General features: G+C 42.3%; 2 protein-coding genes across 3 annotated transcripts in view; one reads left to right on the forward strand and one right to left on the reverse strand.

The window, feature by feature from the left end:
• MRPL50 (mitochondrial ribosomal protein L50) overlaps positions 1-1,333 on the forward strand; it is a 1,675-nt gene extending 342 nt beyond the window's left edge. Inside the window, exons 1-2 of one of the 2 annotated variants that reach the window (XM_010568549.1) lie at positions 118-322; positions 775-1,333. In XM_010568549.1, coding sequence (XP_010566851.1) covers positions 321-322; positions 775-1,165 — 393 coding nt within the window. In that variant the 5' untranslated portion in view covers positions 118-320 and the 3' untranslated portion in view covers positions 1,166-1,333. Of the gene's footprint in view, positions 1-117; positions 323-771 lie in introns of those variants that run through there. The other variant, XM_010568548.1, reaches the window with a different exon arrangement.
• A 4,217-nt stretch (positions 1,334-5,550) lies between these two features.
• The window catches only part of LOC104832396 (lipid phosphate phosphatase-related protein type 1), a 72,668-nt gene continuing 62,676 nt past the window's right edge, over positions 5,551-15,542 (reverse strand). The window contains exons 5-7 of the mRNA XM_010568550.1: positions 10,765-10,941; positions 8,636-8,767; positions 5,551-6,635 (exon numbers count right to left, since the gene is read on the reverse strand). Of these exons, the coding sequence (XP_010566852.1) occupies positions 6,603-6,635; positions 8,636-8,767; positions 10,765-10,941 (342 nt within the window). The 3' untranslated portion in view covers positions 5,551-6,602. The remainder of the gene's footprint in view (positions 6,636-8,635; positions 8,768-10,764; positions 10,942-15,542) is intronic.

Genomic DNA, 15,542 nt, shown 5'->3' on the forward strand with positions numbered 1-15,542 from the left:
CGGCCGAGTCGGGAGAGCAGCGGCTGGTCACTCAGACCTGCCCTGCTCGGTTTTCGTGCACCAGAGCGCCTTGGGTCGCAGGCCTCGGGGCGTGCAACCAGTGCCCTCCCTCACGCCGTCCTTGGCGGGGGCGCGCTGCTAGCAGGCGGGTGTGACGGTGCGGAGTTAGGCTTTTTAATGCGCGTACCCGCTTCGGTAAGGGAATTTGCTAGGTGTGGAGAAAAACGTTTCAGGGCAGTACTACAACGGGAACGAAGAAGAGTCCTTTCTGTATCACTTCTTGGGTGACACCATGCTTGTGTTGTTGACTGGATTGCGGCATGTGAGCAAGTCAAATAACTTGGGGGAGGTTTTCTAGTTAAAACTAGTGATCGTATTTTTTTTATCTGTGCGCACTGATTTTTTCTATAGTAGTGGTTATTTTCTGTTATCCTTTTGTTTTCCACAGCAGATTAGAAAATGGAGCTGTAACTGGGAAAACAAGTCATTAATCTAGTTAAAATCCTATTTACATTCAGACCAATAAAATAAGCTAGGCCAGGTGATGGCTGTGTAGAGACAGCCTGGGTGGCAAGCAGCATTTGGGGAGAAACCAAAGGTCTAGCCTATGCGCTTTTGTTCTTGGACGCATAACAAACCTGCTGTGTCCACGGGATGTGTAAACTCTCTACAGGCTAGGCTGAGTCCGATATTAAACGATTATGAATAGAAATGTGCTCTGACTCAGTCTTAAGTACCCCAGAGACTGAAAATACTTCTGTCTGGTGTCAGCAGGAAGGAGGAAAAAGAAGGAGAAGCAGACAAAATGGTTCATGAAGAGAAAAGTGAACCCAGCCTGATCTGTCCTCCACCACGCAGCAGAAGCTATCTTCCTCCGGAGGATATACAGAGCTGTCTTGAGTCTCACGTCAAGGAGATTTTTGGACCCTCACTTCCTGATAATTGGCAGCAGACACCCCTCAAAGAAAACAGGTTAAAGTATCGCCTCCTGGCTCAGCTGGCAGCAGAACTTGGTCACACTGTCCCCAACTCTCAGCTCCACCTGATGTGCAGTGCTGAGGATGTCCTGAATTTCTACAGCACTCCTGTGAAGGATGCTTCCAAGTTTGATGAACTGTGCGCTGCAGAGCTACCCCCAAACCTGAAGATTACCTGGGAGCAGTGAGTTGCACCATGAAGCATCACTTTGCTTTGCTTGTGTTCCTAAGGCAGGACTGCAGAGCAGAAGCAGAGCCCTTTTATTGTGGTAGCAACCAAATATATGAATATCACTAATAAAAGGTCATTTAGTTATCCTTGGGTTTCATTGGTTCTGTGTATTACATACAGAAAAAAGAGCAGAAGTTCTCCTTGTGAAACTGACGCAGTGTGGTCAGTAATGGTACTGATGTATGCTTTCTGGCCTTTACCCTGTTGCCCAACAGTTAGAGGGTCCAGTGGGGATAAACAGAGGAGACCAGCTCCCCAGTTTCTTCCCTCACCTCATAAACTTCTTGTGTCCAGCTCTGAACTGTGTAATGGGCTTTTGTGAGTGCAGTTTGGCTGTGTCAGGAGCCCTGTTCAGCTTGGCCACCAAGACTAGCAAGGCCAGCAAACTCTTGGGGTAGAAGTGGGGAGGTAAGCCAGCATTTTTTGTTTTTTTTTTCCCTTGAGCTTGAGAAGAAGACCCAGTCAGCAATAAGGTTTTTAAAAGCCATCACAGGTGCCATCTTAAAACAAAACCACTTGTTTTACTCAAAATTGCTACAGGAAAATAGTGCCAAATGGAATTCTGAAATCTCTTAACTCAGTAATGGTGAACTCTCCAACAGCCCAACAAAACCAGCTGCTGCCATCAAGGCAGCTCATAGAATTCTTCCATGTCTGTTGAAGGACCCCGTTTTTATATTTTTAAGTTCTGTTGCTGCTTCTAATAGCTACTAGTTTTTCTTGTAGGTTAGCTACATGTTAGCTTTTCTGTAGCTATGGAAAAACATGTAATAACTGTATGTTATTTTTTCTTCCCGTGTAACTGATGGTGTAGGTTTGCCTTTAATCAGAGGAGGCAAGCAGTGAAATCAGGAGGACAAGAAAATGAATGCAACAGTCTGAGAAATGCATGGTGATTTGTGAATGTTTTCTACAAAACAGGTTGTTTACGGTGAGGTTAGATTCTGTAGGTGTGGTATTTCTGGGAATGATCCAGCAATACCCTGGTTATACTGCTCGCTCTCCTGAACCCTAGCTCCCCTGGTTTCTCTTGGTGTATAATACCTGAAGCACGCTTAGGAACTGCTGCTTTTGTGTGTTATAGTGCTCAGTTTCTTTATTCAGCAAACTTCTCAAGTGCTGCTTTCTTATAGCTCTGAAGAGATTGAAGAAACCTGTTCTTTCCTCCTTTTGACTCCTGGGGAATTGCAGAATAGCTTAAGTGTACTCCTACGTGTTCCATTGCGGGGTGAACGTGAGGGGACTGGGGATGTTTCACTGGTCACTATGGAAGGCTGGCTGTTCACAAATGCCTTTTTTCCTGTAGCTTATGGAAGAACACAGTGTGATAGATAGCTAAATCGGCGTCATCTTGTCTGCTTCACAGGCTGTTTGGGAGCAATGAACTGGAAGCATTTATTTCATTATATTATGTCTTCTTTCCATCAAAGGAGAGATACTTAGGTCTCCTTGTTTCCTCTTACTGAGTGCTTCTTATCTAAAAAAACCACTTTCAGTGGTAGTTGCACTTTCTGCTCATTCCCCCCTTCTGTGTCTCTCCCAGTATGTAACTTCCATAGCTCATTTAACGTGATCAAAAGAGGGAGTGAAAAACAGAAGAGTGAAAAATAGGATAGGTAAGAAGGGACCATGACAACAGCCTCGTCTCGTGTTTTGCTGTGCCTGAATTGAGTCAAATTGCCATTTCCCTAATCTCAGATACTTCGGCCTCTCTGAGGTGCAAACCTCATGCTTCCATCAGCACACCTGTGCAAGAAGCTGCAGGGGCCAACCTACAAGGGGAGATCCCACATGGGTATTTGAGATGCAAAACAAATATTTAACTGCTTGTAACAAGGTGAAAAAGCAGAAGTCTGAAATGAGATCAAAGTCTTGCATAGAATACCTGTGCCATGGAAGGACTAAGACTTCTAGGTGCTTAAACACTTTTTTTTTTTAACCCTGGGCTTTCAAAAGTACTTAATTTCTATTGAATTAAATTATAAATAAATAAAAGCCCCACCCGTGCATTTGCCGGAGGGCTGATCTTCATTTGTTTTAGGCAGAACCAGTAGAGAAGGTCAAAAAGAAAGCGTAAAGAAGCCAGGTTAGGAGGGTGTTTCTTAACAGGGAGACTGGATGCCAGACTGGGTGGATTAGTGTGTCCGTGAACTAGAGAAAGCTGCGGTGCACTACGAAGAGACTCCTCCATGTGTACAGCCAGCTGAGGGAGGCTGTCCTACACCACTGTCTGCCAGCCTGTGGGGGCATCGGCAAAGTGTCCATTCACGTTTGGGGAAGGATGAACATTTTATTTCTAATGCTGACCTCCGGTTTCAATGAGATGTGCCAGTTTTTCCCTCCGTACAGGTACTCGATTAAGACAGGGGCAGGTGGTTTTCCTGATGCCTAGAGTCACATTCCAGAGCCTTCGCGCAGCTGAGCGGCACAATCTGCACACCAGGAGGAGCAAGAACACCAGGTCTGCAGGGGTACCCACTTTTCTGTCAGACGGGAGCTAGCCTGGGAGGGCAGAGGAAGGCCACAACCATCCAGCTGGGTAACCGCCCAAGCAGGGGGGTGGGACACTGCTGCCAGTAACATTACATAGGCCAGGTTCATTCCTGAAGTGCATGAAACTGCACAGCCTAATGGCCATACATCCATCTTAAGAGATGATCCAACTGCAACCTGTTTATTTTACGCAGTTAGTCATAACACAAGACTACAGAAGCCACTGTTAGCTGCCTAAGCTTACTGTACACAGCACATAGGGAATGATGTGCCTCAGAACAGGAACTAGAGAAAAAAAAATTAACCAAAGGCTACCTAAAGACTGATTTTTCACTGGGTCAGAGATTCCAGGAGGTGGACACACGTTGCTCCTGAAGGGAAAGGCACCTGGGAAAAGCAAATACACTGTTAGGTTTAGACTTCCTGTACAAGGGGTTATCTGTCAACTGGAAAAGGCTGAGGGTACTATAAATCTAAAATGGTAACAAACACATAGAGCTAGCCAACAGGAAATGCAATGAACATGTGTGATCGGTCTAGCTTCATCTAACCAGTCATCTAGAACTTGGGCACTTGCAAACAAGCATGCACACCCCTGTGGATCTGCACGTACCTGCAGACCTCACCTCTCCCAGGTGCAGGCATCCTTAGGTACCATGTCAAAGAAGAGAGCAGGGCTTACTTGCTTATTTCGAAGTGGAGAGGGGTGTCTCTCATCATGCTGCACTATAACTGGAAGGATAAAGCAGTTGTTCAGGAAGTGGAAAACAGATTCAAATCCTTCTTCAAGCTGGAGGATGGGAAGGAAACTCAAATCCACATCTTCCACCTTCAGAAAGACTGCCCACATCATCATACTAGAGGATAAGCAGAGGGGGACAACATCACTACCAATTCTGTGGAAGCTATTGACCAAGAATGCAAGATTCATGCTGTGGTAACAGCACACTTGGGAGGAACAAAACCCCAGGGACCACACCTGCAAAAACTAGGCTTCAGAATATAAAGTTTTTATTTTAGAATTCAACCCCCTGCTAACCCGTTGCAGTATGAGTGGACTAACGTGCTGCTGACTGGGTGTATTGGAGTATTCATTGCTGATAAAGCTTTCCTAAAATGTCATTATTCTCCTAACACGGCAGAACAAGGACTGGTTCCGCAGCCAAATTTATGAAGCAGAAATTTTCCATGTGGAATTTGGATCAAAGTTGTAGTGAGGGACCCAGAACACTATCAATGGTTCCTCATGGTCACAGACAACCTGCATGGCCCAGGTCTGACCCTTACACTCCTAAGGCTGAAGCAGACATCAGTAAAGCCAGAAGAAAATACCAACTTGGAAGAAACACACTGCAAGACCAGACACAAACGGACATCCCAAATTGTTTTTGTGTCACAGGCAAATGACAGACACCAGGCTACATGTTTTGGTTTTTTGATAATTTTTTTTGCATCTGTTTTGGAAAAAATATACAAAAAAAGCCAAGAAGAACCAACATGGAAATGTGAGGTAAACATTCCAGTAAAAGTACAGACAGAGGCTCCATTCTTTAAAGGAGACACACAGCAGTTATCACCATGCTAGAAGAATGAGATGCAGGAAAATCCTAGAAACAGTGAAAAGTCATGTAATGAAGCCTTTGCCCCAGTTCTAGCCATTGTAAATGGGGTCTTTTTCGTTCTTCCCCCACCCCCCACCCACACTTAATTGTCTTTTTAATCCTTAAACAAAGTTGTTAAATTGTAAAATAGCAGTTTTGATATAAATTCTGTATGGCAGAATTTACAAAAATGCAGACTGCTACTACAAACTGTGTCAGTTTCTTTAGTCTTTTTGACTTGCCAAAGCCCCTCAGTGAAAAGTACACTGTCGGGGCAAAATTGGCTTCCTGGTTACGCCAAACTGAACGCCAAGTAATGCCACTCCACTGAGGAAGTGGTGTCACTTTTCCTTTGCACCAGTGTTACTAGTTACCCCACAAATCTATGATGAAGTTATGAAACACTTAAAGCACAGCCTCAGCTCCACAGTGGTGGCTGTATATCCCCATAGTCAATTCCTGAAGCCAGGTTTCACTGGGAGCTTTAGCTGGGCCTTGGGGAGGAATGGAGATCTAGGGAGATGATATAGTCAGCTCACATGCTATCAGCTACTACTATAAATTTTCATGTCCAGTCTGTATATATTGCAGACTGAGTATGTTGTTTTAGTTATTCTTCAATAACTAGCACAATCACCCACACCAGAACAGTCAGGCTTTGATTCAGTAAGATGCTTAAGGACATACTTCAAGTCTGCCAAGTAGTCTGGAAATGGATGGCTAACTGAAGTCCATAATGCTAAGGAATGCTTAAGTAGCTCACTGAATCAAGAAGGGATGTTTATTACTTGTTGATAGTATCATTCAGGTTAGATTCCTGATCACCAGTATTTTAATCTGATTTAAATATATGCAATTACTTCAGATCTGTGCTGAGCTTACTCAGATCAGAATCTGACCCACTGGTAGAAGCACTTCTTATGGTAAGAAAAAGTGATTTTTTTTTTTTTCCCCCCAAGATATATAAATTCAAAAATAAAAAAAAAAATTGTGTACAAATATCACATAACAACATCAACAATTCCATAGATGTAGTTCCTCAGTGCACACTTTAAACAAGAAAAGGGTTTTTTTGTTCTTTTTCTGTTTTGCTTTTAAATTCTGGCATAATAATATTAAAGCTGACAAAAAATCAGGGCAAGCTACATCACTTCCTCATACAAAAAAAGTACAAAACATTAGCCTCTAACTAGACATAACATAATACTGGTCATCACAGTTAGACATTTAGTAACTGTGTGTCTTGGAGTATTGTACTGGAGGGTAATAAAAAATAGCTTCGGTTGCCAATCTTCCATCTCAGGTTACTTCAGTCATAGAGGCAGAGTGATTCTGCAAAGAGGAAAAGGCAAACACATGAACATTTATATACAATTTGGCATTTACATACCTAATGTGCAGAATGAATGAGAAAAATGTCCACTAATAAAATTTGTTGCCCAGCTAGTGTAGGGCCTTAAAATGAAGAGATCACTGCAAACATGACTACTGTCTATCCTGAGCTGGTGGTGGGAAACTCAAAGCCCTGCTTCTGGGCTATGAACGCTCACTAACAAGCTTGAAAAACAAGGTGCGACTTTTTCAATAAAGACTTTCAAACTGGTCTGGATCCTGTCCAGAGGCACATGTCAGTACAGGCTCAAGCACTTCATACAGTCACATTACTAATACAGTAGGTCTGTCCTCAGTCGTGAAGAGCTTAAAAGACCATGGTTTGGCTTCATGTGATGTGTGCATGTAGATCCTACGCAGTTTGCTACTAGGGAACACATAGAGCTTAAAACCATACAGAGGTGGGGTCGTTATGCCAAAACACATGCAGCCACTGATATATAGCAACACGGAAGTCCTCTTTAGGGGACAATAGTGTTGATTTAACCTTCTTGGAAGCCAATGTCCAGGACTTCAGTGGCAGCACTGAGTCGTCCTTGTGTCATGCTGCATCGATGTGGCTGCAAGCAAAACAAGAGTGGGAATAGATGCAGAAATCTGCACAAAGGATGATGCACCTTCTATATGAAGAAACACTAATGAGCAGGCACTCCCAAGGATTTGTTTATAATAGCTTCAGAGTGGGATCATGTTTTTCCCAATCTACTCCTGCATGGTAGATGTATGGTCATTTAGAGAGTGATACCCTGAATCAGAGAAAATTATCTTTTTGATTACAGTGGACATCAACAGTTAAGGCTTAGTCCCTACTTACACTTCACGGTCCAAAAGATACAAATAGCTGACTAGGCAAATTTTTTCTCACAGTCTGTGAATAGTTTCACCTGTTCAACCCTTTTGTCATACATGATACAGTGTGGATATGTAAGTAGCACTTAGTTTCTGGACTGCAAATCCACGAAGAGAACAGTTAATGCACACAGTTCTGCAGATTTAGTTGAAGGCCTTCCAGCAAATCTTTGCCTAATCAAAATTGACTTTTCAATTAAGCAAAGTATGTCCAGGAGCTAGAAACAGTGTCTCTTCCATTTTTTTAATTCCTATTTTCAGTTTATTTGTCAAAAGGTTTAACAAAAGTCACTATTGATCTTGCCACACACCATGTACACAGGAATGACAGGCCATCTAATAAAGGAAGAACAATTTAAAGAACAAATTAATTACACTAGGGCATTTCAGATAACTGATAAACTGCAGTTCCTCTTTGTTCCCAGAAATTCTTGGCAGGTGGCATTTGCTTGTCTGTTTTGAAAGGACTGGTTATGATTCAGTTACACCAACACAAGCCATTTGAATTTAGTAGTTCAAGAAGAGAAACACCATCAATAATGACACTCCTGCTAGCCTGTTTTTTTTGAAACTTGAAAGAATGCTATTAATGATGATGACTTGGAGTTAAAAAACAGTACATGATTTCTTCTTTTTATAGAAGATACTGAACAGTAATAAGGATAAAAAACTAATCTCTATAATATTTTTCTGGACATCATAGTTTATTCTCAGGATTACGAATGTTAGAGTAAATCCTTGAGACATCCCAAAAGCATTCCAAAGTGTAATTAGGCAGAATTATCTTTACTTTTCTCTCAGTTTTCTATTCTTCTAAGCAAAAGTTTGTTATCACAAACAATATGCAGAGGCACGTGAAACCTTACTGCTTTAGCTTTGGACATGCACAGGGACAGAGGATCTACAGTATTTGCTAGTTTAAGGGATAAATGCCTTAAAACAAACTCTCCCCTGATGCAAATTCATTCTGTTAATGGGCTTAACGTCAGGAATAAAACATCTCCCTGTATAGTTATGTATACAGCTACTTTTTACTCTGCCATAACAGAAGACGTGCTTGGTGATGGTCTGGGTGAGAGGATTTACCGTACCTGTGCACTCAATGTCTCCAGAGGACTTTCCACTCTTGGAAAAGCCATTAGCGGCACTCCTCGCGGGTCTTCAGGCTTCGGTTTAGAAGGAGCTCCATGAGTGCCTTTAAAGTTATGGACAACACATATCCCCTGTGTAATTCAGGGAAAAAAAAAAAAAAAAAAAAGTGAGGTCAGCCAGCATGTTCTGTCCATAGGGAAAACTCAAAGGAATTACCATCAGGGGTCTCACAACTGCCAGTTTTTGCAAAGAACTTAACCTGGGTATTGGTTGAAGGCATCATCTATCTCAGCCTTGGGCTACAGCGTGTTTACTGACAAAGTTGCACGTGGTGGACTACCTTAGTAAATGGATTCATCTGGTCTGTAATGTGAGGTGATGAACCATATCTCAGCCTTTTTACGTTTTATACAGCAGAGACTTCCATGTCTGCTTTATCATCATAGAACCCTGGACTACCCTGATGATGCATTTTATTGGCCAAATACTCCCTTCAGACTCTGCCTGTCATTTCCAAAGTGAAAACAGCTCACTGGATGGCTGAATCTACCTCACATCTGGATGACATCAAGCTCATTTAGCACCATTCCTGCATACTTCCAGCACAACTGCTGTGGGGTTTGTTCCACACACCCTTCCCCTGTGCATGACCAGACTTACTGCACCCACATGGTGATGCAATAAGAGCAAACACACATGGCACTTTGGGGCTTGGGGACACAGTGGAAAAAAAGACATACAGGAGCTGACACATCTGCTGTCAGAGTGATTTCTGCAGCCAGCTCCTTGCTGGCTCTTCCTCTTCACTGCTCTTTATATCTGAGCAAAGAGCAGGCTGCAGCCTGGGTGAGTCTTGTGCCAGCAGCAGAATCTCACAGCACCCCTTTCCTCCAAGTTCCGGGAGACCCCTTCCACCACTCTGCAATTGGGCTTGTGACACTTGCAGGGTGGCAGAAGGTCTGCAGGTCCAAAATGTGGCTGTGGCTGGGAGCTGGCTGTCACTGCTAGAAACAGGTACTGGGAGCACAGAGATTGTCCTGACCAGATATATGTGGTGACTGCCTCTTGTATTGCATGGGCTAAATTTAAACTGCCTTTCCCAGTGGGAATCAAACAAATTACTTACACTAAAGCCAAGGACATTCAGGTTAGAGGTTGCAGACATCTTTTTATTTAAAGGGAACACAGAAATAAATGATAGGTGAAGGTTGGTTGGCTTTTTTTTAAGTACAGAATAGAAAAAAAGACCAGTGACAGGACAATCTAGATTTAAGGAATCTTTGAAACCTAATATCTCCTGATTACAGGGATAAAGTGTCTGTTACTATGCAGTGGATAGTTTTGAAGCATCTTTTGATTAAATGGAACCAGGCACATTTCTTGGTAACAGTGACAATCACCTTGACTGCTTGCTGTGTGGGTAAATCCTCAGCAAGAGTTCCCTCACCAAACAAAACACTTGAACCACACAGCCTACAGGTGAGCAAGTAACATTCAAAGACCAGAGAGATGCTGTTCCTAGATTCTGTGGGAAGGCCTTTGATACATTTTGATAGATTTGTTTATCCTATGAGATGGTAAACAATTCCAGCTCAACTCCAAATGCTGCAAATGGAGGCAGTTTTGTCTCCCGGGGAGTTTGTGCTGCCTTTCCTTTCTATTGCACTTCTTTTATGGTCTGAAACGAAATGGAGAACCAGGGCCACTGCTTAGAGCCCCAGGTAACACTGTATCCTACATTTTTGCCAGATACCAGGCAGACAGTGAGGTTTTGCAACACAGAGGTGTGAGAGAAGAAGTCTCAGGCATGCCCTGCTTTTGACATTAGTTGAAATCTACACCATCTTTCAAGAGTTTTCCAGGGCAGGTCAAGTAAGAACATGTACAGTAATTAAAATAACCTTGAAATATATACAATGCACAAAATGTCATCATATTAGCCTTACTAATTAGTATCGACCTGATTTTATATTGGGATTTTCTCTGATACCTTTAATTAGATGGGGCTAGAATTAGGTCTTCGCAACTGGATTAATCAGCTGCAATAGGCCACAAGAGAATAGTAATTTTATTTTTTTTTTAAACTGAGGTATTTTTAAAAGGAATGCAGAAAGACTGATGGGCTTACCAGAAACAGAGCTACAGCACTCCCCAAGATGAAGCCTGCGATCACATCTGAACAGTGGTTTCGATACTCAGAAACTCGATTTAGCCCAGTGAGGAACGCAGCACACAGGGTACCCAGACACAGCACAGGTTTGGCTAGCCTGCTACTCTTCGTTTTAATTGTGCTTGTGATGTACATCTGAAACAAAGGGTAAGCCAAAAATGAAAAAGGGCTCTGCCAGAAATGCATCTTTTTCCACCCAGACAAATCCTGAATCAGCAAGGATGTGACAAAACCCATGTTTCATTTAAAAAAGCATTGGGAAGTAGAGGAAGAGGTTTAAGGTAAGTCAGAGAACACTTTTAAGAGAACAATACATTGTTAAATTATGTTTCAGGATGTCAAATAGTGCATGAACTGCATTTACATACTGGACTTTTTCTGAGCTGGTATGTACAGGCTCAGTTTTACTGACTTCCTAACTTGTGCACATACTTGCTCATATGCTACCAAACATGCACTCTGAATGTACATGACTAAATGTTTGCAAAGGGAGTCAAGGATTTATGTTTATACTCCTGCAGAAACTACAATGTGCACATGATGGAGTGCCTAGCACCCATATGAACTAGCTGCTCTGGTTTCCTAAGTGCTCTTAAATTTAAGAAACAGAGAACGTTAAGGGAAACCATTCCAGACATTTTCTCTGCAAGATGAAATGAAACACAGAATGTAAGAGAGATTTCTTTGAAACCAAAGTTGATTCTGAAAATGTAATTCCAGACCATGAAGTTTCACTGTGCTCTGAGTGTTTTTTACTGAACCCCACATGTTTGTGGCAGTTTGTATTTTATTTTAAATGCATTTTGACACAGAGAGTAAAACCATGTGGGTTGGAATTAGCAGCCAGTCATTAATTCCAGAGCCACAAAATTACAAAGATCAAGCAAACCAAGTCTGATGGCAAAACAATTCAATAAAATCCTTTTCAGCAAGGAAGTATGGATGCGTGCATGATTTCCGAAGCTTTGATAAGCAAAGCAAATACATCAAACACATTTGTCAGAAATGTCTCCAGATAACACATTGCCTCCCATACATGAAACAGAATCAGGAAGATACATTTGAAAAATTCATTTGATTCTTATTACCAATCACAGGGTAAACGAACCTGATTCATATAGTGTTGATCTGATCCAATGAAAGTACAAACACCTGTTCTGCTGGGGAATGGAAAGATTACAAACCATGGAAGTGTCTCTTCCAGTGCTTAATATCAAAAGATGCCATTTTATTTGTAAAGAAAAAATACATTCTCCTGTTGTAAAAACAGTAAAATCATCAAAGCTGAAAATATTTCCATTCTTGACCCTTGACCTTTTCTTGAACCATGGAATTATGGTTCTGTTAGTCTTCTAGACTGTCCTGGTTTCAGCTGGGATAGAGTTAATTTTCTTCTTAGTAGCTGGTACAGTATTTTGGATTTAGTGTGAGAATAATGTTGATAACCCACTGATGTTTTAGTTGTTGCTAAGTAGTGCTTACTGTAAGTTAAGGATTTTTCAGTTTCCCATGCTCTGCCAGCATGCAGGTGCACAAGAAGCTGGGAGGAAGCATACCCGAGACAGCTGACCCAAACTAGCCAAAGGGATATTCCATACCATAGAGTGTCATGCTCAGTATATAAACTGGGGGAGTTGGCTGGAAGGCACAGATTGCTGCTTGGGCATTGGTCCGCAGGTGCTGGGCAATTGCACTGTACATCATTTGTCTTTTCCTGTTTGTGTTTTGTTTTTGTTTTTTTTAAATATTTTATTATATTCCTTTTCATTACTATTATATTTTATTATTATTGTTGTTATTATATTTTATTTTACTTTAGTTATTAAACTGTTCTTATCTCAACCCATGAATTTTACTTTTTTTTTTTTTTTTCATTCTCTTCCCCATCCCACTGGGGGTGGGGAGGAATGAGTGAGCGAGTGACTGTGTGGTGCCTAATTGCTGGCTGGTGTTAAACCATGACATAGACAAAATACTCTATAGGACATCCTTATTGCTTAATCACATCTGCAATACCACCACAACTGGGATCTGTGATGGTGCTCTCTGCAGGTCACAAACCTCAGCTTTCTCTATTATGACTTCACTTCTGGGGAAGGGCACTGCTGAGCGCTTTGCATGGGCAGCACTGAAATCAGGGTGGGACTCTGCAGGACGGTGGAGACCCAAGAGCTGTTCTCCATTGTTGCTGCTGCAGCAGCTAAGGACACCGTGCTGGCTCACACCACCAGTCTCTGGCCAAGACTACAATGGCTTGGCTGGGGTGAAGCTGCCTTGGGATTTTCCTGTGTCTGTGCTGAAGGAAGTCTGCAGAGGCTTGGCTTGGTGCTTCCAATTGCAACTACCAGCACAGCTTGCTTCGCACTCGATGACCTATTTGGCAGCCATGGGCAATTATTTTACTGTATTTCAATGCCTGTCCCCTTCTTCATGAGCCAGGTATAGAGAGGTCACTATGGTCTGGCACATAGTTTTGGGATCAAGAAACAAATTATATCCACTCTCAAGGTCACTGTCTTCATTGCCTTTCATATATTCCTTTTTTCTGCTGTACTGTGCCTATTTTTTACTCTAACTTTCTCCCTGTCCGTTTTTCTTTTCCCTTCTCCCTGACTGGGCCGTCAAATGTCCTGACAGCTGGCTTCCCCTCACTGGCTGGTGTTAAAAATGTTAGCCCTAAAGCCATTACAATATGTAACTCCAGAAGAAGGGAAGGGATGCAGCAACCACCTCTTGGAAGGGGAAGGGACAGGCGAGAGAAACCAACAAGGGGAAGGCACATCTGCCTGCCTCCAGACTTAGGCAAAACTGTACTTTCATGTGCCAAGATACTGCAGTACTAGACTTGTAACAGCTAAATTTGCTAGATCTCTGCCCAGGGAAGGCAAGTCTTCTGTCCTTAAGTGTGCTGCTGAGCACATCATTTAAAGGTAAATTCAGTTTATGAACTGGAACATTGTGGTGTATAGTAGCACTATGGGACTAAGCTACTCGAGAGGTTCCTGCTTGCTTTGTTTTTCAAACCTAATACCTGACTGCAGCATATGCCCTGAAATGACAGCGAGTAACTGAGCACTAGGCGGCAATCTTGCCCCAGTCTCTGCTGGTAGGTTGAGCTGCACCTGACTATCACCAAAACTCGCGTTAAGGATCTTCTTTGGAAACAATAGGAGAAAAATATCATTGCCACTTTCTGAATAATTACCATCCACCCTTTCACCTTATGCATTTCTTTTAGCAGAAGCCAATTCAAACGAGCAATAGGGAGCCAGGTTGCTCTCCCGCACTACTGCGGTTTACAGCATCCAAAGGAAAAGCATCACCTCTTCAAAATAAGAATGCAGTCCTGCTGCGACAGCTGCAAATGCTACTACAGAGAACAACCCACACATGATTGTTTTCTTACAGGTATGAGATGAAGCTGGATCTCTGGAATACCCACATGGGAGAGTTCTCCTTATTACACATGGGAAGTATATAATGTATTTGAAGTTTCATCCATCTCAACAGGAAAACGTAAACTTGTAATAAAGAGAACATTTTTAGCAATGAGGGTAATTAACCATGTGAACAGATTGCCAAGGGAAATCTATTAAACCCTCATGAGGAGGGTTTGAAACAAGGCAAACTGTTTTCCTAGAAGGTATGCTCCAGTTCGTCCATAAATACACACTGAGCTCAGAAACAAGTGGGAGATCTTCTCCATTCTGGTCAGACTTCCTGATCACTGCCATTTGATCTCTATTGTCCTGGTCTCTAAAGCCAAGATATTTTTTAAGATTCTCACAATGTGTTTACCCTTTCACTTAGGGCATGTTTTCAAAGCTTTCTGTATGAGCCCAAAATCTCAGCGATAGTCACTTCGATATTTCCTACACACAGCAGTTGTTTTTGAAAATATCCCACCCTATTTATAGGGTAAATTTGTTTACAAAACTCTGAATGTCAAAACCAGTTATTTGATGGGGGGGACAGGGAGGAAGGAAGTCAATATCAAAAGTTGTGAAGGAAATAGAAAATCATATTAAAAAATAAGCTACATATGATTTAACTGTATAAATTATCTATTCAGCTTCTTTGTGTGCTCTTATCAGTACGCTCAAGCAGTGTATTTATCAACGTGCAATGTGTGATAGTAGCATTCAACCTGTAATTCCTCTCCCATCTTTTTCAGACAGACAAAAGCATAGGCAGTCTAGGAGGCTTTTTTGTTTGCAAGTTTAAAATATACATACATACACATATATATATTTATATATTGTGCTGGTTTTGGCTGGGATAGAGTTAATTTTCTTCATAGTAGCTGGTATGGGGGTATGTTTTGGATTTGTGCTGGAAACACTGCTGGTAACACAGGGATGTTTCAGTGAGTGCTGAGCAGTGCTTACACAGAGTCCTGGCCTTTTCTGCTTCTCACCCCACCAGCGAGTAGGCTGGGGGGGACACAAGAAGTTGGGAGGGGACACAGCTGGGACAGCTGACCCCAACTGACCACAGGGATATTCCAGACCATAGGACGTCATGCTCATCAATAAAAGCTGGTGGAAAGGAGGAAGGAGGGGGATGTTCAGAGTCACAGTGTTTGTCTCCCCAAGTAACAATTACATGTGAAGGAGCCCGGCTTTCCTGGAGATGGCTGAACACCTGCCTGCCGTGGGAAGCAGTGAATGAATTCCTTGTTTTGCTTTGCTTGCATGCGCGGCTTTTGCTTTACCTATTGAACTGTCTTTATCTCA

This window comes from Haliaeetus leucocephalus, unplaced genomic scaffold (genome assembly GCF_000737465.1).
Source record: "Haliaeetus leucocephalus isolate CR32 unplaced genomic scaffold, Haliaeetus_leucocephalus-4.0 Scaffold247, whole genome shotgun sequence".
NCBI classification, from domain to species: Eukaryota; Metazoa; Chordata; class Aves; order Accipitriformes; family Accipitridae; genus Haliaeetus; species Haliaeetus leucocephalus.